The 26,344-nt window shown below is 48.6% G+C and overlaps 1 protein-coding gene across 1 annotated transcript in view; it reads right to left on the bottom strand.

The window, feature by feature from the left end:
- Positions 1 to 272: 272 nt before the first annotated feature.
- The window catches only part of LOC115458985 (equilibrative nucleoside transporter 1-like), a gene marked incomplete at its 5' end in the record, with an annotated part of 99,986 nt that continues 73,914 nt past the window's right edge, over positions 273 to 26,344 (bottom strand). Inside the window, 3 exons of the mRNA XM_030188842.1 lie at positions 273 to 1,268; positions 2,712 to 2,911; positions 19,364 to 19,449. Coding sequence (XP_030044702.1) covers positions 1,157 to 1,268; positions 2,712 to 2,911; positions 19,364 to 19,449 — 398 coding nt within the window. The remainder of the gene's footprint in view (positions 1,269 to 2,711; positions 2,912 to 19,363; positions 19,450 to 26,344) is intronic.

Here is a 26,344-nt window from a genome sequence, read left to right as displayed (position 1 = left end):
TGAAAGCTTGAGGCATGATGCACACAGCATACACCGAAGGCTGGCAGCATGAGCTGGCAGTAGGTGTGCACACAACATACACTGAAAGCTGGTAGCATGTGTGCACACAGCAGTCACTGAAAGCTTGAGGCATGGATGCACACAGCATACACTGAAAGCTGGTGATATATGTGCAAACAACATACACTGAAAGCTGTGGCTATTCAGTGTGTATGTGAGTTGTATAGATTGCTGTAGAGGATGGGCTTTCATTAAAAACTCAATTGTCAAAGTGAATTCTACGGGTAAAAAACATTTACCCTTGTAATTTGGCCGTCTAGTGCTCAGCCTACATGTCAGTAAAAGCAGTGACCTAGTGCTGAGGTGCACACGCTTTTACACACACACACAAGAGGGGAGGTGTTTCAATGTACTTACATATTTGTACAGCACAAGTTGTGTGCAATATTGTAGTTGAAAAATGTATCCACACAGAAAAAAAAACAGAGGTGCACTTTTGTGGAGGTGCTTTTCTCCTTGGGCAGTTTTCAAAGTGAAAATGTGCTCACTTTTTCTTTCAGAATTAGTGTATGTGAAAAGTTCCCATAGACTTTGTAGGTTAATACATGGTTTGAAAAATGACCCCCACGTGTACACTGCCTTCTCCCTGTGAGCGCACGACAGTCCTGAGTTGGGCTTGTGAAAAAAACACATGGCTCTGGAAGGCTACTCCTATAAAAACATGAAGTCACAAGCTCCTTGGAAAACGAGAGTGAGCAGGCAACACCAGTGAGAACACAGCTTGGTGAGAGAGAGTGAGTGTGCAGCACAGTGAGAGAAAACGAGCCATAGTAAGAACGCTTTGGAGTGGAAGACCAAGTTTACACTCACTATATAAAGTGAGCGTTCCTGAGGGAGGCAGAATACTTTACACAAGGAGACAAACAGAAAGTTTTTTCATGGAGAAGAGTGTAAACCAGTGAGAGGGCAAAGGGACAGCAGCACAGAGAGAGAGAGATCTCTCTCTGGAGAGACTGCTCCATCGCGGGAGAGAGTGTGTACAGTTTTACAAGTCTCTTTATGAAAAAAACTTCGGTTGACTGTTCCTGTTGAGACCGGCAGCTCCCCGTCAGCATCTCCCCCGATTCCTGGAGGTTATGGCGATATTCCTAGTCTGTTACACCAGTTCACGAAAGAGGAAAGAGAAGGCAGCTCCAAGGGCCAGGCCCAGGGAGAGGAAGAATGCCATTATAGCGCCAGCTGTTTCAGCTTCATGTGCAAGCACCTTCCTGCAGAGAGGACACAGACACAGAAGCACAGCATGTCTTCCTGTTTTTCAATCACAGTGCAAAGAAAAAAAAAAAAAAGAAAAGCAATTCCTCCCAAGCTCCACTTCTATGTTCTTAGGGCCAGGTGTCCTGAGAGAAAGTTCTGGTATCAAGCGATGTTGCAGCTGCTGTGCCACACTATATCCCCGACTAATAAGATGTATCAATCGTGTAGCACGACTGGATGTACACAGCAGTGCACGATGGATATAATAGTAATAATAATACATGGTTTCTTATTTCACACATCACCAAAATGGCTGTCAAACGCAGCTTACCACATGCTAACCTGGAGCTACTGCCGTCCCATGTACAATCTCAAATAGTAACAACATCCCATGTTCCACTGCACTAACCACTAGGCTACTCCTCCACTAGCAACATTCCATTTAGAAGCCTGCCCTTGCAGATCAGCAATGCGGCCGCGCAGGCTTCTGTTTCTGGGAGTCTGAAGTCCTGCACGTACGGACGTCAGACTCACAGAAACAGAAGCCTGCGCGGCCGCGTTGCTGATCTGCAAGGGCAGGCTTCTACATTACTACTACTAATCACTTCTATAGTGCTACAAGGCATACGCAGCGCTGTACACCATACATGAAAAGACAGTCCCTGCTCAAAGAGCTCACAATCTAAACAGGACAGGCAAACAGACAGAACAACTAAGAGGTAAGGGAATTAAAGAGTTTGGGATAAAAGGGTACAGGGAAAGTGAGTAGTGGTTAGGAGTCAAAAGCAGCGTCACAGAGGTGGGCTTTTAGCCTGGATTTGAAAACGGCCAAAGACGGGGCTAGACGTACAGGCTCGGGAAGTCTATTCCAGGCGTGAGGTGCAGCGAGATAAAAGGAATGGATCTGTATTTAATACAAAGAGGAGAAAAGACAGAGAAAGGAGAGCTAATTCTCTTACGCACCATGCGGTGGTGTAGCCATGGGGGGTCCTTGGGGGCCTGGGCCCTCCCCCAAATTGGATTAGGGCCCCCAAAGGTCTGGTTTGGCTGGTGGAGATCCCCAAGCCCCGCCAACACAAGAGCCTTTCTCCAGGGCTGTTCGCCACATGCTACCTGCCCTACTTTCCTTCCCCCCCCCCCACCGCACACATGCTCGGTTTTAGTGAAATTGAGCATGCATGCCACGGAAAGCAGGGCGGGGGGGGGGGGGGGGGGCATGGCAGCGAGCAGCGCTGGAGGAAGGTTTCAGTTGGTGGGATTTGAGGATTCCCGCCAGCCCAGGAATGGAGGGTTGTGGTAGGAGGAGAAGAACAGCGGAAAGGTGGGACAAAATGTGCCCCCCCCCCCAAAAAAAAAAAATTTGACATCTGGCTACACACCTGACACCATGTATTTACTATAGAGACCAGCAAAGACAGAGAAAGGCGAGGTAACTCCTTCGCATATCAAGTACTTACTTAGGTCCAAAGCACATGCAGAGGCTGGCGAGGTATCCATTGGAGAAGGCGAAGACGATCATGACAACGATATAGTAAGAATCGTGGCTGAAGAACACGGGCAGGTACTGACGAGGGTGGATGTTACACAGCATGAAGAGCGGGATGAAGATGATCCGAGCTATCACCAGAATGTGGAGCAGGATGCTGTCCTTCCCAGGCTGGTCAGATGGGGGGGTGGGGGAGACAGAAGAGGCAATGGAAATAATATTAGCAGGGGACCCTAGCAAGTTCTTCTGCTGATCAATGCCACTTTCTAACCCTGACGGTGCTCTGTTCCCACATCGTACCTGAGTGACTGTGGGGAGGAAAGAAAGAGCGAGGCAACCAGGAGGAAGAGAGAAACAAGGGACCAAGATGTGAAAAAAAAAAAAAGCCAGAAATCATGTAGAAATGGCAGCAGAAAGGGAAATCAGAAAAAGGGGAGGGGCGATGGGTAGCAGCAAAAGGATTAAGCATGCACGACAGGGACAGAGGCAGTGATGAGGCTGAGTGTGTGCGGCTATTCCCAATTAAGGCTTTGCTCTTGGCTGGGCTTCCCTTGATTTGCCTGTACTCGCTGCCTGACCTCCTTTGTCCGTCTGGACTCACTCCACAGGGCTCTCACATCTCTCAGTTCTGCCCAGTTTTCGATGTTCCCACACTTTGTCTGTACTCACTGCGAGGGAACCGTTTCTCGGACTCTGCTCACTGCTTGGGTTCCCATAATTCAGCTGGGCCTCTTGTTTGGTGTATGTGTATCTATGGGCTTATTGCATGGAATTCCCATGATTTGGCTTTTTCGCTGCTGGGGGTTCGTACTCTGTGGTTTATTTTTATTTTGTTACATTTGTACCCCGCGCTTTCCCACTCATGGCAGGCTCAATGCGGCAGGCGATGGAGGGTTAAGTGACTTGCCCAGAGTCACAAGGAGCTGCCTGTGCCGGGAATCGAACTCAGTTCCTTAGTTCCCCAGGACCAAAGTCCACCACCCTAACCCTAACCACTAGGCCACTCCTCCACTCTGTGGTTGTGTTCACTGCCTGAGTTTCCCATGATTTCATTGTGTTCACTACCTGGGATTCCTTAACCTAGATCAGCACAGCCAGGGCTCCCGTCCATTAGTGGTTCTTACTGCTTGGTTTCCCATTATTGGACGGTACTAGTTGCTTGATGTTTCCATGCTGTGGCTGTATTTACAGGTTGGGGTTCTCACTCTCTGGGTATATTTGCTATTGGGGCTCCTTCTGCTTGACTTTGCTCACTGCTTGGTTTCCTATTACATAAGTACATAAGTATTGCCATACTGGGAGAGACCAAAGGTCCATCGAGCCCAGCATCCTGTTTCCAACAGTGGCCAATCCAGGTCACAAATACCCGGCAAGATCTCCAAAAAGTACAAAACATTTTATACTGCTTATCCCAGAAATAGTGGATTTTCCCCAAGTCCATTTAATAACGGTCTATGGACTTTTCCTTTAGGAAGCCGTCCAAACCTTTTTAAAACTCCGCTAAGCTAACCGCCTTTACCACATTCTCTGGCAACGAATTCCCTGACTGTGCTCAATGCCTGGGGCTCCTTCTCCCTGGCTGTGCTCACTGCCCTAAGGTCGACCTAAATTTCGTGATTTGGGCGTCCCCGACCGTATTATCGAAACGAAAGATGGACGCCCACCTTGTTTCGATAATACGGGTTTCCTTCTCCCTGGCTGTGCTCACTGCTTTGGTTTCCTTCTTCCTGGCTATGCTCACTGCCCGGGGCTTCTTTTCTCTCACTCTGGCCACTGCCTGGGGTTCCTTCTTCTTGGCCGTGCTCAGTCACTGGGGGGGGGGGGGGGGGGGGGGGGGGGTTCAGTGCTTTAGCTTACTTCTGGGCTGGCTTTGGTTTACTATTCTTGCACAGCAGATTCTGCTGAAGGTTTCATTAACCAGTCGGTTGCCATGGTAGGAAGCTTTCTGCTACGGTAGCCAACATTTAAAGGCTATTTTGAGGAAACATTTTTATAATTGCTGTGGTAAGAAAGAGGCTGTTCTTTGACCAAAGTGAGGGACTGTCTTTCCTAAAGAGGCATGCTGGTGAACTTCCTTCCTGGCTGTCCTCCCGGTCACAGGATTGGCATCCATTACTGGCTAGGACAGCTCTGCCAGACAGACAAGGTAGAGCAGGGAGCCAGCAGTGTAAGTAAACACTTCTGTCCTTCCCTACCCTACCATAATTGCTAACCAACTGCAAAAGTCTTTCCAAAGCACCAACCACATGTAAAACCCCCCACCCCCTCAGGGAAACATTTGCATGATTTATCAGTCGAGCTTTTCATTGCATTTGACAGCACCGTCTGGCTCTCAAGTAACAGCAAGCTGGAATTGTTGCAATAAGATAGGGTATATAAATGGACATTAATAAAATTAATAAAAATTGGAGAAAAATCCTATGATCTAATTATACCCCACACATTTATACTTCCTTTATGTTTATCCCACGTGTGTTTGAATTCTGTTACCGTTTCATTTCCACCACCTCCCGCAGGAGGGCATTCCAAGCATCCACTACTCTCTCCGTGAAAAAATACTTCCTGACATTTTTCTTGAGTCTGCCCCCCTTCAATCTCATTTCATGTCCTCTCGTTCTACCGCCTTCGCACCTCCGGAAAAGGTTCGTTTGCAGATTAATACTTTTCAAATATTTGAACGTCTGTATCATATCACCCCTGTTTCTCCTTTCTTCCAGAGTATACATGTTCAGGTCATCAAGTCGCTCCTCATACGTCTTGTAACGCAAATCCCTTACCATTCTCGTAGCTTTTCTTTGCATCACTTCAATTCTTTTTACATCCTTCGCAAGGTACGGCCTCCAAAACTGAACACAATACTCTAGGTGGGGCCTCACCAACGACTTATACAGGGGCATCAACACCCCCTTTCTTCTGCTGGTCACACCTCTCTCTATACAGCCTAACAACCTTCTAGCTACGGCCACCGCCTTGTCACACTGTTTCGTCGCCTTCAGATCCTCAGATACTATCACCCCAAGATCCCTCTCCCCGTCCGTACCTATCAGATATTCCCCGCCTAACACATACATCTCCCGAGGGGTTTCTATTCCCTAAGTGCATCACTTTGAATTTCTTCGCATTGAATTTTAATTACCGTTTTCATCTCCACCACCTCCCGTGACAGGGCACTCCAAATATCTACCACCTTCTCCGTGAAAAAATACTTCCCGACATTATTTCCGAGTCTGTCCCCTTCAACCTCAAATCATATCCTATTTGGAAACCTTACCCCCTGCAGAGATCCTCAGCCCCACGGCCTAAACTCAATGACTCAGAAATTAAATGCTTGATATACGCAGGTGATGCGGTCATTCTATTCTCTACCTCAGAAGAGAATTTAAATTGCTAGATGAGTCTTACAAGTAAAGCTGGAGAAGACAAAATGATTATTTTCCGGGGAAAAAGACAAAAAAATCTTCACGAAAAACTGAAATTTTACCTAACCTTTGAAGGAGCAGAGCACACCTAAGATTAGGCTTGTCTCCGCCTAACCCAGGGCTTCCCAAACCTGCCCTATTTGTCAGATTGATTTGCATACTCTGGTTCCATTTGCTATGCAAATCTCTATCTCATGTATATTCATTGTGGAATTCCTGAAAACCTGACTGGCTGGAGTTCAGCCAGGACAGGTTTGGGAATCACTGGCCTAACTTACTGGGCCAGTTTTCGAGGTGTTTAGAAAACTGAATCCAGCTGATAATCAGCCAACGGCGGACAGCGTTATTTTGTCCACCAATGGCACTAAAACCAGAAATTCAATGGCAGGCCCTGTGTGGGCTTTGTCATATTTATTTATTTTTAAAACTTATACCCTGCTTAAAACTAAGCAGCTAACAACATAACACACAGAATAAGAAAACTCATGAAAGCCGCTTAGTGCATAATTGGTGAAGTCAATATTCAGACTTTACTGGCCATGGGCTATTAAAAATAGGACAGGTATTTATCAGGTCCTATTTATATTTATAGCCCTGAATATTGGTAGCTAATAGGACTCCGACCCTGATGTAGCTGGCTTCCATTTTGGCGCTAACAGGCCACTTCAGCACCATTAACCGGATAGCTGCATCCAAGTCACTTAACCGGGCTGCAGCCGTTTCTGGCCGGTTAACTCTCTTTAAATATCAGCTGGAATATTTCTGAGTTTTCAGTGCGTACATTTGAATGCCTAAAATCACAGGGTGTCAAAATTTAGGATCCTAAAAAGGAGGTTGCACCAGGGGTGGGAAAAGGACTTTAAGCACAAACAGTGCTGAGTTCCAGTGCTAGGCAGAGCTAACCTAGGTCCAGAAGCAGAGGCGCATCTGGACTTCGGCGGGAGGGGGGAGCCAGAGTGAGGGGGCACACTTTAGCCCCCCCCCCCCGCCAACGACCCTCTCCACCCCCACTCCTGCCGCCAACCCTCCCCCGCCGCCGTCGCCTACCTTTGCTGGCGGAGGACCCCAACCCCCGCCAGCCGAGGTCCTCTCTTCCGTTGCAGCAAAGCTTCCTTCAGTTTCAAATTCTGAGTCTGACATCCTGCACGTTGTACGTGCAGGACGTCAGACTCAGAACAGGAAGCTTTGCTGCAATGGAAGAGAGGACCTCAGCTGGCGGGGATTGGGGTCCCCCGCCAGCAAAGATAGGCGATGGCGGCTTGGCGGCAGGATGGGGGTGGAGAGGGTCGTCGGCAGGGGGGTCCAGGCCCCTGGTCCAGAGTTGCAAACCACATGGAGATACTGTCCACCTGTAGCTCCCATCCCCTGAGTCTGCTTACCTTCCAAATCCCCTCCCCCTTTCAAGCCACCATCCACAGAGCTTCAGCCTACTTCAGTGTATTTCAGTGGTGCCCTCCTGGCACCAGGGCCGCCGAGAGGGGGGGGCACAGGGGGGACAAAATTCCCCGGGCCTCCAAGGGGGGCCTGGCGCCGGGGTCAGGCCGTCGGCACTGCAGTCCCCGGCCTCACCTGCCTGCCTCCTTGGCTCCGGGCCCCCTGCATTTGAAGCGACAGTCGCAGATCTCCTCTCTTCTGGCCTTCCCTCCCTGTGTCCCGCCCTCGCGGAAACCGGAAGTTACATCAGACGAGGGCGGGACCCAGGGAGGGAAGGCCAGAAGAGAGGCGATCTGTGACTGCCGCCTTGAATGCAGGGGGCCCAGAGCCAAGGAGGCAGGCAGGTGAGGCCGGGGACTGCAGCGACGGGAGGGAGCGACAGGGGGTGGCAGTGGTGGGGGGAGCGACGGGGGGGGGGGGGGGGGCGGCAGTGGCGAGGGGGCGGAGGCGGGGCGCCCTTGCCCCGGGCCCGGCCTAGTCTCTCGGTGGCCCTGCCTGGCACAGAGCCTAAGTGATTAAAAGTGATAGATGGTTTCTTCCTGCGTCCGGAGGGTTAAGCTCTCAGGGTTCTTCTGAGGGCATAGGGGTCAGCAAATGCAGAGGAGATGTTTTCTTTTCTTACACTGGCCAATAGTTCGTTCTTATTATTGTTTTCTATTTCTAATTTATACACAACAGTTGCACAGCATATTGTTCCTTTTTATGCTTTAATAAAAAGATTTAAATATAAAATCATAAGTGTTTTGAGGCTTCTGCAGATGAGGACAGAGCCCACGGGGACAAACTTTGTCCCTGTGTCATTCTGTAGTTGACAGTTTGGGCTAAAGAAGGTCCTGTGGAGTCAGGTGTGAGCGTTGTGTTCTCTGAGGGGACGATATAGAAAGCTACCACCAGCCAAACCACTACTACTACTACTAACTAACATTTCTAAAGCGCTACTAGGGTTACGCAGCGCTGTACAATTTAACATAGAAGGACAGTCCCTGCTCGAAGAGCTTACAATCTAAAGGATCGGGAGGAGGGGCTGGTGGTAGGGAGGCGAGGATAGAGCTGGGCAGACTTATAGGGTCTCTGCCAGAGCCGGTGGTTGGGAGGCGGGGCTGGTGGTTGGGAGGTGAGGATAGAGCTGGGCAGACTTGTACGGTCTGTGCCAGAGCCAGTGGTTGGGAGGAGGGGCTGGTGGTTGGGAGGCGGGGATAGTGCTGGGCGCCGGTGGTTGGGAGGCGGGGCTGGTGGTTGGGAGGCGGGGATAGTGCTGGGCGCCGGTGGTTGGGAGGCGGGGCTGGTGGTTGGGAGGCGGGGATAGTGCTGGGCAGACTTATACGGTCTGTGCCCTGAACAGCACAGGTACAAATCAAGGTCAGGTATACACAAAAAGTAGCACATATGAGTTTATCTTGTTGGGCAGACTGGATGGACCGTGCAGGTCTTTTTCTGCCGTCATCTACTATGTTACTATGTTACTAAATGTACAGTCAGTCAAGTAGGGGTCGTCAAATTGGGACAGTCAAGATTTCCTGAAAAGGTATAAAGGTTAGGTGCCGAAAGCAACATTGAAGAGGTGGGCTTTGAGTAAGGGAGGGGGCTTGACGTAAGGGCTCAGGAAGTTGATTCCAAGCATAGGGTGAGGCGAGGCAGAATGAGCGGAGCCTGGAGTTGGCGGTGGTGGAGAAGGGCACTGAGAGGAGGGATTTGTCCTGTGAGCGGAGGTTTCGGGCGGTTACCTAAGAGTTTACGTGGAACTTATTGACTGAGCAATGCGAAAAGGGGTCGAGCATTGGCTATGAACTTGTGCAGTAAACATGGCCGCACCCTACGTTAAAATGAAGGGTAACTGCAGTCATTACCAATTCCCCAGCAACGCTTTTCACACGCACGCAATACGAAAACATTTCGTGAGGTCTAGAATAGTGTAGAAAGGTTGGTTGAGAGGAATTCCCTCCCTGCCCCCCACCCAAACCACCTGCTCCCAATAATGCTCTGCATTGGTCTCTGCTGTCTAGTGGCCCCCTCCCTCCCTCTGACCCAACCTACTGACCCCCCTCTCCCCTGCCACTGATCCCCCTTCCCCTGACTTAAAAAAAAAAAAATAATAATAATTCCCTGGTATATAGTGGCCCCCTGACTCTACCTGACCCAACCCTCCTTTCCCCAGTTTAAAAATAGAAATCCCACTTGGCAGACTGACCCTGCCTGGTGCTTCCCAGGATACATTGCATAAGGTCGAACACTGCCATTTTTCAAGATGGCGGCGCTGGAAGCAGGAGTGAGTAAGCATCACTCCTGCCTCTGTTAAAGTATGCTTTGGGGGTAGTGGGGGGGGGGGGGTAACCTAGACATCAGGGATTTAATATTTTTAAGTTGGGGGAAGGGGGTTGGGTCAGAGTAAGGGAGGAAGGCTTCAAGAGAACAGGGAATTATTGTAGTAGGTTGGGGGGGATGGGTGGGTCACATCAGGTTAGGTGGAGGAGGTGGCCCCTGGACTACCAGGGTTTTGGGGAGGCTCATGCCAGGGGCCAATGCAGAAAGCAACTATTTGGGGGGGGGGCAGTCGACTACCAGAGATTTTGCTGCGGCTTTTGTTTTGTTTTTTTAAATGTCCCTGAACTAATCACCACTCAAGCACTGACAGGAACAGGGACATTTTGCAATGAGCTATGGATTACCACCGCGTCAATTTACATGCTCATAGCTTACAGCATGCCGTGGTATTTTTTGCATGCTGATTTCCCGATAGAAGCCGCATTCTGAGCCGGCTCTACTGCAAGGCTTTTTGCATCGGCCCCTCAGTGACCTCCACCTAGGTCAGTAAAGTCACCTGCCTACCCTGTCACACTAGCAATGCAGAGGGGTCTGCATATTCTGAGCTACTCTGAAAAAAAGTCAAGAATGAACAGAAAACTCTCATAACCAGACATAATTTCCTGCCTACGCAAAGTGGTGTGCTGGAGCCGGCTCGCACTGGCTCACCAGAGCCGTTTGTTATTTATAAGTACATAAGTATTGCCACACTGGGACAGACCAAAGGTCCATCAAGCCCAGCATCCTGTTTCCAACAGTGGCCAATCCAGGTCACCAAGTACCTGGCAAGATCCCCAAATAAAGAACAAAACATTTTATACTGCTTACTCCAGAAATAGTGAATTTTCCCTAAGTCCATTTAATAACGGTCTATGGACTTTTCCTTTAGGAAGCCGTCCAAACCTTTTTTAAACTCCGCTAAGCTAACCACCTTTACCACATTCTCTGGCAACGAATTCCAGAGTTTAATTACACGTTGAGTGAAGAAAGATTTTCTCCGATTCGTCTGAAATTTACTACATTGTAGCTTCATCACATGCCCCCTAGTCCTAGTATTTTTGGAAAGCGTAAACAGACGCTTCACATCTACCCGTTCCACTCCACTCATTATTTTATAGACCTCTATCATACCTCCCCTCAGCCGCATTTTCTCCAAGCTGAAGAGCCCTAGCCGCTTTAGCCTTTCCTCATAGGGAAGTCGTCCCATCCCCTTTATCATTTTTTAAAGAATTTTGGGAGCCGGTTGTTAAACTTTAACAACCGGCTCCCAAAATTTGGGCTGGGGTGGCTCAGGTCCCTTCCTGGCAGCGTCAGCTCCAGCTGCCCTGTGGCCGGACATCTCACTCCAAGTCCGACCCTCGCAGCAAAACAAAAAAAAAGAGCATGAAACCGTGCGCGGGGTCGTAGCCCTGCACGCGCCGCTGCCGGCTCCCTTCCTCCTCCTTCTCCAAAACAGGAAGTTACATCCTGAGGGGAGGGAGGAGGAGGAAGCTGGCAGCAGCGCCACGGTTTCATACTGTTTTTTTTTTTGTTTTGCCTGCCAAAAAGCATGAGGATCGCAGCTCAAGGTTCTTGCTTCAGGCCACCGAAGTACCGGCCCGGGAGAAGAAAGGAAGCCGGCAACAGTGAACGCAGGGCTGCAGCTCAAAGACATATTAAGTCAAGATTCCTCAGGTTTGTCTCTTTCCCCTACCCCGCGCAGCCATCGTCCCAAACAAAGCAAACAGTCCTTTGAGCTGCTGCATCCATGTTGTCGTTCTTTAATGTTGGTAACACGTTTATTTAATCTCACTTATATGTTCAAACATGCCAGCTTTTCACAGGTAGAGTAGTACATTGTTATAAATCGTAATTAGTGTGTCATTTGGAGGAGGGGCTGGTTATAGGGACACTCTAGCACGTGCTGTATTCATGCAGAGATTTTTCTTTTCTCCTGGAAAGAGCCACAAAAACAGATATCATATTATGAGAATCAGGTGCTCAACATCCAGAGTTTCTATCTACTTATTATTATTATTCGTTGCATTTGTATCCCCACATTTTCCCACCTATTTGCAGGCTCAACGTGGCTTACACCGTTCCGTCATGGCGATCGCCATTTCCGGAGTGAGAGATACAAGCGGTATTAAATTAAAGATCATGATTGACATAATAGATTAAACAGTCAAGTATAAAGCGTTCATATTCGGAATTAGAGATCGAGTGATATTGCTTTAAAGTTCATTCGTGGTGGAGTAGACTTTGGTAGTCAGGTACAGAGAGTTGGGTTTACTTATTTTAAGTTATTTATGACATTTATATTCCCGCATTAAACATGAATTAGGTTGAAACCTGGGAGCGTTTAAAATCTTTTTTTTTTTTTTCCTGTGCCTAGATCAAAAGAGAAAGATAGTCGGCATCTCTGCCAGCAAAGGTATGCCTTGCATGCTCGCATGGGGGGCGGCGGGGAGAGTAAGGAGTGCTTTGCCCTCCAATCCACCTCAGCCTCTCCCCCCCCCCCCCACACACATTCTACGGCTGGCTATGCCTGGAGAAAGAGCCTGTTGTTAAACATTTTCCAGCACACCCCTGCCTACGCACCAAGGGGAGGGAAGTGAGCTGGCCCCACACACCCTGCAAGCAAACAGGAAAACTTAGCTGTATGCTGTCCTCCCTCCTTCCCAGACAGAGGGATAGACATACACATCCTGTACATGGCTTACAGCTGTCACCCCGACCCCCCCTGCATGTACTGTATAAGTGTGATGGAGGGGAGAGGGGGCTCGACTTCTCAGCTATAATTATACCGAGCTTGCAAAAGCCTGCCACAGATGTACTGGGTTTAGTCCATTAAAAAAAGCTCTCAACTATACCTGGTAAACCTGTTTCCTTCCCTTGCTGTTTTTTCCTCCTCTGCTCAGACTTGTATTCAGTTACTGCTAAGATGCATAATTTTATTCTATACTAGTAAATGACACTGGGAGAAATTCAGCCAATCAGATGCCTGAACTGGTTACTGCACATCTCCTATGCATAGCTGCCGAGAGGGGGGGCAGGGGGGACAAAATTCCCCGGGCCTCCAAGGGGAGGCCCGGCACCACAGTGCCACCCGCCCTCCGTCGTCGACCGTCTGCCCCCGGCATTGAAATCGCAGTCTCACCTCCGTGAAAGCAGCGCTGCAGGCAGCAGAACGCCTCCCTTTGGCCCTCCTTCCCTCCCTGTGTCCCGCCCTCCTCTGACGTAACTTCCGCGAGGGCGGGACAAAAGGAGGGAAGGAGGGCTGAAGGGAGGCGTTCTGCTGCTTGCAGCGCTGTTTTCATGGAGGTGAGACTGCGATTTCAATGCAGGGGGCCCGGCCCGGTGGCGGACGGAGGGGGGAGCGGCGGCGACCTCAGGGGGGTTGAGGGGGGAGCAGTGGCTGCAGCAATCTCGGGGGGGGGGGGAGAGCAGTGGCGACCTGGGAGGGTGGAGGGGGGGAGCGGCGGCGGTGACCTCGGGGCGGCAGGGGCGGGGCCCCAGGGGTGGCCTTGCCCCAGGCCCGGCCCAGTCTCTTGGCGGCCCTGCTCCTATGCCCTGCAAAGTGTCAAACTGCGCAGGGTGGGAAGTGGAAAAATTTGGCGAAATGCTCCAGCCCTGCATACTGGTCCATGTTTAGCAGTGTAATGCTTCCAGGAACTTTCTAGCTAGTTAAAGGGTCCACGAGCAGGGCATTGTGGGTGTGGGTGGGAGAGAGGTCTTGGGAGGGGGGAGAGAAATGGGACTTAATAGCCATCTTGGGGATTGAGTAGGGGTTCTGTGAGGCTGTCGGGAAGGGGGGCAAATGGATTCAGTGGTTGGGTGGGGGAAGGGGTAAGCATACGATGCACATGTATTTTCTTCCCTTTATCCCCCTCCCTCCAAACCAAATTCAGCTGTTCGTACTTGGGAAGTATTCCACGGGGCCAGTCTAGCTGGGTGAGCTCCTTGGATACCTGTCTAAGGGGATCTTTTACTAAGGCGTGCTTACGTTTTTAGTGCCCATAGGAACGTATTGGCGTCTCTAACGTTTAGCGCGCCCACAATTTTAGCCTTAGTAAAAGACGCCCTAAATTCCTTACAAAGTTGCCTGTTTTGGCAGCAATTTGAAAGTGACAGAGAGGGGCATAATCGATTGGTGCTGGCCATCTATATGGCCAGCGCCCTAAAGGGGCGGTGCCAACCGTATTATCGAAAAAGATGGCCAGCCATCTTTTCTTTCCATAATATGGTTGTTGCTGGCCAAACCTCAACATTTAGGTCAAGTGTTGAGATTGCCGGGTTTAGAGATGGCTGGCTTCGGTTTTCGGCCATAATGGAAACCGGGCCCGGCCATCTCAAACCCGGTGAAATGCAAGCCTTTTGGTCGTGGGAGGAGCCAGCATTTGTAGTGCACTGGCCCCCCCCAGGACACCAACCGGGCACCCTAGTGGGCACTGCAGTGGACTTCACAAATTGATCCCAGCTGCACAGCTCCCTTACCTTGGGTGCTGAGCCCCCCCAAAACCAACTCCCCACAACTGTACACCACTACCATAGCCCTAAGGGATGAAGGGGGGCACCTACATGTGGGTACAGGGGGTTTTGGAGGGCTCAACATTTACCATCACAAGTGTAACAGGTGGGCGGGTGGGCCTGGGTTCACCTGCCTGAAGTGCACTGCACCCACTAAAACTGCTCCAGGGACCTGCATACTGCTGTCATGGAGCTGGGTATGATATTGAGGCTGGCATAGAGGCTGGAAAAATATTTTAACATTTTTTTTAGGGTTGGAGGGGGTTAGTAACCATTGGGGGAGTAAGGGGAGTTCATCCCCCATTCCCTCCGGTGGTCATCTGGTCAATTGGGGCACTTTTTTGAGACTTGGTCCCAGGGCCGTGCCAACACGGTAAGCGAGGTAAGCATGGCAGGAGGGCGCCATCCTCTGGGGGGCACCCCGCCGCACCATGCTTACCTCGCCCTCTTCTCCCCAGATCCTTTTCCTTTTTTTTTTTTGTTTAAATTTACCTCTGTCCGGCGGCAGCGTAGCGTTAGTGAGGAGGCGGCGCTCCCCCGCCCCGACGTGTCAGTCTTCCCTTCGCTCATTGTCCCACCTTCTTCTGATGTCATTTCTGATGTCAGAAGAAGGCGGAACTGAGCGAAGGGAAGACTGACACGTCGGGGCGGGCAGCGCCGCCTCCTTCTCACTAACGCTACGCTGCCGCCGGACAGAGGTAAATTTAAACAAAAAAAAAAAAGGAAAAGGATCTGGGGAGAAGAGGGCGGGTAGTGTAGCAATCGTTTTTTTTGGGGGGGGGGGGGGGCAACTGCAGGGGGGCGCCGGAGACCCTAGGCACGGCCCTGCTTGGTCCTAAAAATAAATGGACCAAGTGAAGCCGGTGAAATGCTTGTCAGGACCGGCTTTCTTTTTTCCATTATCGGGTGAAGCCAGCCATCTCGTAACCACGACCCCGTCCCGCTCTCGCTACCCTACCAAAACGCCCCCTTGAAGTTTGGCCGGCTCCGCGACGGAAAGCAGTAGGCGCCGGCCAAAATCGGCTTTCGATTATACCGATTTGGCCAGGTTCAGGAGATCGCCGGCCATCTCCCGATTTGTGTCGGAAGATGGCCGGCGATCTCCTTCGAAAATAAGTTGGAGAGTGTGGTGGTGGGGATGGAGGATGAGGTTAGTACATGGGCATCGGGGGGTTGCCTTTTTAAAGGTGAATTTCTCACACAGCTTCCCTTCCGAAATCTGCAGCTCTTTTCCCCAAAATAAACCTCAGCCCGCTGGGGCTCTCCCTCCCCCACCCTATGGGCAGATGATCAAAAGTAAACACGAGCGCTGAAGGCCATTAACGCCGTTCTAGTGCACACACTCACCAAACGCAGGATGATCAGTGGGGGTTACCGCCGTAAACAGTGAGCGCACCAGGCATTTGTGCAGGTAGCATGTAAGTGTAGTCAATCTCATGTAAATAAGGCCATTTCCTATTTCTCCTCAATGATCAAAAACCAGCGCCGCAACAAACAGAGGTCTTGAATGACGTTAGACAGTACACAACCCCGCAAAATAACGTCAGGTCATGGCTGGAGTTACTGTCAAACATGTCCCATCTGTGCTAAAAAAAAAATTATACATATATATAAGGCAAAGGGGACCACCAATGTGAGCAAGGATTCTGGAATTCGTTGCCAGAGAATGTGGTAAAGGCGGTTAGCTTAACGGGGTTTAAAAAAAAAAGGTTTGGACGGCTTCCTAAAGGAAAAGTCCATAGGCCATTATTAGAATGGACTTGGGGGAAACTCCACTGCTTATTTCTGGGATAAGCAGCATAAAATGAATCGAGCTTTTCTGGGATCTTACCAGGTATTTGTGACCTGGATTGGTCACTGTTGGAAACAGGATGCTGGGCTTGATGGACCTTTGGTCTGTCCCAGTGTGGTAATACTTATGTACTTAAGGATGGGCATCAGAAAAACAGAAAACAAAAAAGCATTGCTTTTAAGCCTCCCACACAAACGATGGGTTTACTCAAATACACGTCTAGTCACTTAACTCAAACCAGGGGTGTAGCTATGTGGGGCCACGGGGGCATCGGCCCCCACAGATTACGCCCTGCCCCCTCTACATCTGACCCCCCCCCCGCTGCCGCCGTCCGCCCTGCCGCCGCATCATCATCAGGTACCTTGTTTGCTGGCGGGGGTCCCCAATCCCCGCCAGCCGAAGAGTCTTCTTCAGCGCCGGTCAACTCCGGCGCCTTCGTTGTGTGATCATCTGTTTCTGATGCCTTACGTCCTGCACCGTTCATGTAGCCCCGTGCAGGACGTAAGTGTCAGAAACAGATGATCACACATTGAAGGTGCTGGAGTTGACCGGCGCTGAAGAGGACTCTTCGGCTGGTGGGGATTGGGGACACTCGCCAGCAAACAAGATACCTGATGCGGCGGCGGGGCAGGGAGCGGGTGGGCGGCCGTGGCAGTGGGTTTTTTTTTGCAGCAGTGACGGCGGGGGGGGGGGGGGTTGCATTTGTGGCGGGGGGGGGGGGGGGGGGGTCGGTGGCAGGGGAGGCGGCTAAAGTGCCCCCCCACCTCAGGCTCTGGCCCCCCCTCCCGCCGAGGTCTGGCTACGCCCCTGACTCAAACTGGTCTGTGATGTGACCAAAAAAGCCCGAAGGAAAGCCCTACAAGCACAGACAAACGAGGTACAAAACCAATGCAAAGACTAGGGCCACCGATAGAACTACAGGGCAAGCTAAGTTTTCACGGCATTTTCAGACAGCATCTCTTGAGGTGCTTTACGGCAGGGTGCTGACTTTACGACACACCGACGAGCTGTACTGTGCAAGGATGCACACAATGGTGAGCCCCGCCTATGCACATGTGCGTTGTTCCTGGCTTCTTTTAGCACGTGAAATTAGTGCACGTGCGACACGGCTGCTTTGCATATTTTATCACACTGTTTAGAGAGGGTGTATTACAGCTCTGTTTATATCTGCGTAGGTTAACTCTGATCATGACCGCGCTGCTGTTCTGCGCTAGTACGGCAGTGGAATGGCGGTACTTTGAGAGAGCTATCCTGAATAGCATTTGGTTTTGATCATCGGGCCCTCATCCTTCACCGCCCCCCCCCCCCACCCTACTCTTTTCTGGCATGGCTAAAATCAGGCACATTGGAAAGCAGTGCATGCCCTTTTGGGCTGCACAGTGGGAGGGAGAGGGAGGTGAATTTTCAAACAAGCAATCTAGCCACGTTATTCGCGGAAAGCAAATAGAATGTTGGGTATTATTAGGAAAGGTATGGAAAACAGGTGTGAGGATGTTATAATGCCGTTGTATCGCTCCATGGTGCGACTGCACCTTGAGTATTGTGTTCAATTCTGGTCGCCACATCTCAAGAAAGATATAGTGGAATTGGAAAAGGTGCAGCGAAGGGCGACTAAAATGATAGCGGGGATGGGACGACTTCCCTATGAAGAAAGACTAAGGAGGCTAGGGCTTTTCAGCTTGGAGAAGAGATGGCTGAGGGGAGACATGATAGAGGTCTATAAAATAATGAGTGGAGTGGAACAGGTGGATGTGAAGCGTCTGTTCACGCTTTCCAAAAATATTAGGACTAGGGGGCATGCGATGAAACTACAGTGTAGTAAATTTAAAACAAATCAGAGAAAATTTTTCTTCACCCAACGTGTAATTAAACTCTGGAATTCGTTGCTTGGCAGAGTTTAAAAAGGGGTTAGACGGTTTCCTAAAGGACAAGTCCATAAACCACTACTAAATGGACTTGGGAAAAATCCACAATTCCAGGAATAACATGTATAGAATGTTTGTACGTTTGGGAAGCTTGCCAGGTGCCCTTGGCCTGGATTGGTCGCTGTCGTGGACAGGATGCTGGGCTCGATGGACCCTTGGTCTTTTCCCAGTGTGGCATGTACTTACTTATGTACTTATACGTATCCTCTGAGGGTACTTTCATACCAGGGCACCTCTGTAAATGTCCATAAAGTATCTATGTACCTTTAAGAACTAGGCCTGGACGAGGACCCCGACAGTCTGCAAAATTTCTACCTGCTCCAAAGGGTTAAATGTGTGCATGTTCTTAATGTGTGTACATGTGTGCTCCACACTGTTGATCTACCCCCTCCCCTTGACAGGGTGAGCATATAAGTATGCCATCTTGGCTTATTTAGCTCCACTACTGTACAAGCCCATTTCTACATGTAAAACGTGCTGCTCGTGGAGAAAATGTTTCAATAAATGAGCCCCTTCCTGTATTACTTTGCAAAACACATACCAACTGTCACACCCATAAAGTTTCCCAATCCTGAATTTTCCTGCACAAACATCAGATGCTTTTCCTCGGAAGGGAACAGGGCAGGTTTCGGGCTCAGGCCCGAGGCAGGGTTATTGCAGTTTGGAAAGCAAGTTCTATATTTACTGAGGAAACACATTACTGTGGGGAGAGGGGGGGGGGGGGCGGTTCCCCATCAGCTCTGTGGTTCAGGTAATTAGAGAGGTCCCTGGAGAGAGCCTCCTGTGGCTGGATGGCCGAACCCTGGGCACAGCTGCACAGAAAGCCACAGCGAGGCTTCCATGAGCACCCCAGTCACACGAACCCCCTACCCCTTTCAAGAAAGAGCCATAACTACATAAGTATTGCCACACTGCAAGGCCAGAGCCCACAAAGATCCTGTTTATGTTATTCATGGGAGGGTGACAGACGCTCCTCACCACAAATCACAACATACCATTTCCAGGGCAGGAAACCAGAAATCAGTAGATTTCCAAAATACGTCTGGATAGAAACCTCTGCAGGTGTCCTCCTAGCCACCCCCTCCCATTCACATTCACTACTGAGTCTGCACAAACTCGCTCCCTCGCACACCACAGCACCATGATCACTGCCTGTAGCTCCCTCTTCTCAAAGGGGCCTAAGAATCCTGGCAGGACAGACCCCCATGCACCCTGTCACCCGTATCACATCCCAGAGACTTACCCACATGCATACTGCGGTAAGGCTTCGTCCAGCCCAGTCACAGAGGTTAAAAAGCAGGAAACAGGAGACGGGGATGAAATATCCACCTGGATGGGGAAAGTTCAGGAAATATCAGTGGGACATTGGTAGTTTCATTTTATAATAAGTACGATAGAGACTTTTCGTTAAGATCTTATTTCAAGTTTAAGGTGTGGCAGTGGTGTAGCCAGGAACTTTTAACAGGGTGTACATCTCCCACACCCCCCCTCCAGTACCTTAAAATTCAATTCAAATCAATTCTTGTATACCGCTAATACCCCCTTTCCAGGGTTCAGTACGGTTTACATTCTAGGTGAGACAAAAGCAAATATTGTTAGTGTGAGGTTTGAGAAATATTAGAGACCATTGGATTAATGTATGAGACTAAAAACATTAAGGAAAGGATAATGGATGATACTAGGAGATAGACGTCAATGGATCGTAATGAAGCAGTCTTTGGGAAGAGAGAGGTTTTTAGCCTCTTCCTGAAACTGAGGTAGCTGTTTTCTGTTCTGATGGCAATAGGTAGAGAGTTCCACATTTCGACTCCAACAACGGTGAACAGAGAGCTGAATATCTTCTCTGTTTCGGCAGCGGCACACATAAGAACATAAAACTGGCCATACTGGGTCAGACTAGCGGTCCATCTAGCCCCGTATCCTGCTTCTAGTAGTGGCCAATCCAGGTCACAGGTTATCTGGCAGAAACCCAATTAGTAGCAAGATTCCATGCTACCAATTCCACTGCAAGCAGTGGCTTCCCCATGCCCATCTCTATAACAAACTGTGGACTTTTCCTCCAGGAACATGTCCAAACCATTTTTAAACCCAGATAAGCTAACCACCATTACCACATCCTCCAGCAACAAGTTCCAGAGCTTAGCTACTCTTTGAGTGAAACAATATTTCCTTCTATTTGTTTTAAAAGTAATTCCATGTAAAAGGCTGCCTGCGGCCTGCACCGGGGACTTTCTCTCTGAACCATCCCCACCCTTCACAAAACAGGAAGTTGCATCAGAAGGGGCGGGGCATGGTTCAGAGAGAAAGTCCCAGTGCAGGCAGCCTATAAATGCCAGAGCAAAGACTGGAGCAGAGATGATTTTAAGGCATGGATGTAGTGGTTGGAGGGGGGGCGGGTCTGATAGGTTGCGTACGCAACACATGCACTTTGATTAAATATGCCACTGAGGTGTGGGACAAAACAATTTGGTATTCCTGGATGTTTCTTGTGAAAATCAAAAGAGGCGGAAGCAATTTCTTTTGCTCTGACCTGGAGTTATCCAATTAGGAGCTACTTATTATGTAGAGTTCCCTTGCAAATGTATCATATGTTATAACTCTCATAAATGTTTTCCGGGAGCCAGTACACTTGACCACACTAGAAATTTCAGCAGGAATCCAGGCCAAAGTATCAGCCTGCCTGTCTGACATTGCTGTCTGGATGTCTCACCGCCATCTGAAACTAAACATGACCAAGACTGAGCTTCTTATCTTTTCCCCTAAACCTACCTCTCCTCTTCCTTCATGCTCTATCTCTGTGGATAACACTCTCATCCACCCCGTCTCATCAGCTTGTAACCTTGGGGTCATCTTCGATTCCTCCCTCTCCTTCTCTGCACATATTCAGCAGACTGCTAAAACCTGTCGTTTTCTTTCTCTATAATATCACCAAAATTTGTCCTTTCCTTTCTGAGCACACTACCAGAACCCTCATCCACACTGTTTTATCACCTCTCGCTTAGACTATTGCAACTTGCTTCTCACAGGTCTCCCTCTTAGCCATCTCTCTCCTCTTCAATCTGTTCAAAATTCTGCTGCACGACTGGTATTCCGCCAGTGTCGCTATGCTCATATTAGCCCTCTCCTCAAGTCACTTCACTGGCTTCCTATCCATTTCCGCATACAGTTCAAACTCCTCTTATTGACCTATAAGTGCATTCACTCTGCAGCTCCTCAGTACCTCTCCACTCTCATCTCTCCCTACATTCCTCCCCGGGAACTCCGTTCACTGGGTAACTCTCTCTTATCTGCACCCTTCTCCTCCACCACTAACCCCAGACTCCGTTCCTTTTATCTTGCTGCACCATATGCCTGGAATAGACTTCCTGAGCCGGTACGTCAAGCTCCATCTCTGGCCGTCTTCAAATCTAAGCTAAAAGCCCACCTTTTTGATGCCGCTTTTATCTCCTAACCCTTATTCACTTGTTCAGAACCCTTATTTTATCATCCTCACTTTAATATTCCCTTATCTTTTGTTTGTCCTGTTTGTCTGTCCTAATTAGATTGTAAGCTCTGTTGAGCAGGGACTGTCTCTTCATGTCCAGTGTTCAGCGCTGCGTACTTCTAGTAGCGCTATAGAAATGATAAGTAGTAGTAGTAGTCTTTAGGATTCCGGAATCTTGCTATTCTTTGGATTCTGGAATGTTGCTACTCTTTAGGATTCCGCTCAGAATCCTGCTACTCTTTGGGATTCCGGAATCTTGCTACCCTTTGTCCTTATCTCTTGTTTGTCCTGTTTGTCTGTCTTAATTAGATCGTAAGCTCTGTCTAGCAGGGACTGTCTCTTCATGTCTAGTGTACAGCGCTGTGTACGTCTAGTAGCGCTACAGAAATGATAAGTAGTAGTAGTCGATATTCAGCTGACCAGCATAGGCACATGGTAACCTTTCCCCTCTCTCTCACACTGCCGCTGCTCTTCTCGATGAGCAGCAGCAGCGTCAAAACAACAAGCAGCATAAAAATATAAGAATGGACATACTGGGTCAGACCAATGGTCCGTGAAGCCCAGTATCCTGCTTCCAGCAGTGGCCAATTCAGGTCACAAGTACCTGGCAGAAACCCATTAATAGTAAGATTCCGGAATCCCAAAGAGTAACAAGATTCCATGCAGAATCTCAAAGAGCAGCAGCATTCCATTCTATCAATCCCTGGGCAAACAGTGGCTTCCCCCATGTTCATCTCAATAACAGTCTGAGGAAAGGGGGAGTAGGAGGAGTAGGCTCTTGAACAACACTAGTAGGCGACGTAGATTAGAAACAATCTCTTTATTTAAATATACACTCGACTCAACACAGCTGTGTTTCGGCGCTACAGACGCCTTCTTCAGGAGTCTTGTGATATATAAATGTACGAATATTAAGCTCAAAGAGAATGAAAGCAAGGCTTCTGCTACAATTGTAATCCACTGCCGATGCAGGAAAAAAAGCTCAGCGTATTCAATTGCACTTCTGCATCGGCAATGGATTACAATTGTAGCAGAAGCCTTGCTTTCATTCTCTTTGAGCTTAATATTCGTATATTTATATATCACAAGACTCCTGAAGAAGGCGTCTGTAGCGCCGAAACACGGCTGTGTTGAGTCGAGTGTATATTTAAATAAAGAGATTGTTCCTAATCTACGTCGCCTACTAGTGTTGTTCAAGAGCCTACTCCTCCTACTCCCCCTTTCCTCAGATTCTACTTTTCATAGGAATTTGTGTACCTCCACCCTTGTGGTGGTTTGGCTTGTTTGCGCATCTCAATAACAGACCATGGACTTTTCTTCCAGGAGCTTGTCCAAACCTATTTTAATCCTAGATATGCTAGTCTCGGTTATCACATCCTCTGGCAACGAGTTCAAGAGCTTAACTATTCTTTCAGTGAAAAAATATTTCCTCCTATTTGCTTTAAAAGTATTTCCATGTAATTTCATCGAGTGTGTCCTGGTATTCGTACTTTTAGAAAGAGTGAAAAAGCGATTCACTTTTACCCGTTCTACTCCACTCAGGATTTTGTAGACCTCGATCATATCCCTCCTTAGCCGTCTCTTTTCCAAGCTGAAGAACCCTCCGCTCTTTAGCTTTTCCTCATATGGGAGGAGCTCCATCCCCTTTATCATTTTGGTTGCTCTTTTTCGAAAGTTTTCTAATTCCACTCTGTCTTTTTTGAGATATGGCGACCAGAACCGAACGGAATACTCAAGGTGCAGTCACACCATGGAGCGATACAGAGGAATTATAATATTCATGGTCATATTTTGCATCCCTTTCCGAATAATTCCTAGCATTCTGATTGCTTTTTGGGTTGCCGCCACAAACTGGGCAGAAGATTTCAGCGTATTGTCTACAATGTCACTTAGATCAAAACAACAAGAAGTCGGTGCGGGGCTTCAGTCTTCAGGCATGTGCTGTTGGCTCTGCCAGTCCCTTGCCCTGAAACAGGAAGTTGACATTAGAGGGGGCAGGGGACGGGCATAGCCGACAGAGCGTGCTTGAACACTGCGGCCCTGCACCAGCTTTTTGTTGTTTTGCTACTGCTTTTGCTCATCAGGAGAAGCAACAGCGGACAAAGGAAACAGAAGATACCACTGGTAGACCCGGGAAGGAAGAGGAAAGATGCTGAATGGAAGGGGAGAAATGATGGATAGAAGAGGGGAGATGCTGAAAGGGAAGGGTAGAGAGAGAGAGAGAGAAGATGAGTGGAAAGAGGGGGCATGCTGGATGGAAAAGGGATAGAGAGAGAAGATGCTGGATAGTAGGATGGGGAGAGAGAGGGGAGACACTAGATGGAAGGGTGGTGAGAGAGAGAGGAGATGTTGGATGGAAAGGGGGGGGGAGCAGATAGTGAATATCTAGAGAATTAGAGGAAGGGGGCATAGGGGAGAACAAAGGTGAGAGATAGATGAAAAGCTGTAGGTAGATGAAGTAAAAAGATGAAAATTAAAGACTGGATAGTACGAAAGAATTAAATGTGGACAGAGGCAGAAAAATAAATTGAAGAAAACTGAAAGAAAAAGGAGAAGAGAGAAAAATGACAAATGGACAGGAAGCCCTGGCAAGTGTGTTAAGAGAAGACAAAGAAAAGCAGAAACCAGAGACTGGGACCAACACAATCAGAAAAAGTAAATGACCAGACAACAAAGGCAGAAAAAAAAAATTGTTTTTAAGTTAGGATAAAGAAATGTGGTAGTTGTGTTAATAAAGGTTAATAAAACACAAAATGAAAAATAAGATGCCACCTTTATATTGGAGTAATTTTAATACATTTTTGACTAGCTTTCAGAGACCAACATTTCCTTTCTCAGGTTAGGAGAGGATACTGTATCAGCAGTATACTGTCGTGACTTGATCCGAGGCAGGAGGTTTTGGCCTCTGAAAGCTAATTGAAAAAAAGTACTAGTCCAATAAAAAGGTATCATCTTAATTTCCATTTTCAATCGCCTGAACTGAGCATGCGCAGGGGTGCTGTCATTTGCAGCTGAAGCACACTGTCAACATCTGCACTGCTCAAACAGAATGGTAGGGGGCTTGGGCAGTGGACCTCTTTGATTGGTGGGGCTTGGGCATCTCCACCAGTGATTCAACCGGTGCTGCAATATTGGAGGGATCTTAAGTCTAAAGTAGGGGGGGGGGCCTCATGGTTATGCCCCTGGGAAGAACAGATGCTGGAAAGGGGGGTTTAAGAGTGCACTGAAACAATTCCTTTTACCCATCTCTGCTGTCACTGGTGTAAATAAGGTATTTTCTGGAATGGCGGTGGAACTGAGGTGTGCCAGGGGGTGGAACCATGAGGTAGAGAGGGGCATGGCCAAGGCAGAGTGGAGTGAGGCTAGGGTTGTGTACTAAAAACTCCATCTCAAAAAATTGTGCCCCCTTGGCAGCTCTGTCAGTATATAGAGAAACACAGAAGCTCCAGGTACCTTCTCAAAAGATTTCTAATAGTTAACAATGTCACTGTGTTACGGAAGGGGAGAAAGAGGAAGGTTTCCCCTTGAAACTACTCCAGAGGTCAGCCATTGCTCCCTCTCAAGATAACACAGCCTTGACTCTTATTCTAAAGGAGGGTCTGCACCTTGAGTATCATGTTCTGGTCGCCATATCTAAAAAAAAAAATACAGCGGAATTAGAAAAGGTTTAAAGAAGAGCGACTAAAATGATAAAGGGGATGGAACTCCTCTCGTATGAGGAAAGGCTAAAGAGGTTAGGGCTCTTCAGCTTGGAAAAGAGACAGCTGAGGGGAGATATGATTGAGGTCTACAAAATCCTGAGTGGTGTAGAATGAGTAGAAGTAAATCAATTTTTTACTCGTTCCAAAAGTACAAAGACTAGGGGACACTCGAGGAAGTTATATGGAAATACTTTAAAAATAAATAGGAGGAAATATTTTTCACTCAATGAATAGTTACGCTCTGGAACTCTTTGCCGGAGGAGGTGGTAACAGCAGTTAGCGTATCTGTAACATAACATAGTAACATAGTAGATGACGGCAGAAAAAGGCCTGCACGGTCCACCCAGTCTGCCCAACAAGGTAAACTCACATGTGCCATTTTTTGTGTATATCTTACCTTGATTTGTACCTGTCTTTTTCAGGGCACAGACCGTATAAGTCTGCCCAGCACTATCCCCACCTCCCAACCACCAGCCCTGCCTCCCACCACCGGCTAAGCTTCTGGGGATCCCTTCCTTCTGAGCAGGATTCCTTTATGTTTATCCCACGTATGTTTGAATTCCGTTACCGTTTTCCTCTCCACCACCTCCCGCGGGAGGGCATTCCAAGCATCCACCACTCTCTCCGTGAAAAAATACTTCCTGACATTTTCTTGAGTCTGCCCCCCTTCAATCTCATTTCATGTCCTCTCGTTCTACCGCCTTCCCCTCTCCGGAAAAGGTTCATTTGCGTATTCATCTGGGTTTAAAAAAAAGATTTGGACAAATTCCTGGAGGAAAAGTCCATAGTCTGCTATTGAGACAGACAGGGGAAGCAACTGCTTGCCTGGGGATTTGTAGTATGGAATGTTGCCACAATTTGGGTTTCTGTCAGGTACTTGTGACCCGGCTTGGCCACTGTTTGGAAAACAGGATACTGGGCTAGATGGTCTGACCAAGTATGGCTAATCTTATGTTTGTATGTTAACAGGAAATGTCAAACCAAGAGAAAATACCAAACATTAAAGACACTGGATGTTTGATCTATTGAAACAGAATTG

This window comes from Microcaecilia unicolor, unplaced genomic scaffold (genome assembly GCF_901765095.1).
Source record: "Microcaecilia unicolor unplaced genomic scaffold, aMicUni1.1, whole genome shotgun sequence".
In the NCBI taxonomy this organism is placed as follows: Eukaryota; Metazoa; Chordata; class Amphibia; order Gymnophiona; family Siphonopidae; genus Microcaecilia; species Microcaecilia unicolor.
Note: the sequence above shows the minus strand (reverse complement) of the source record. Positions and strands in the feature narration are given on the sequence as shown.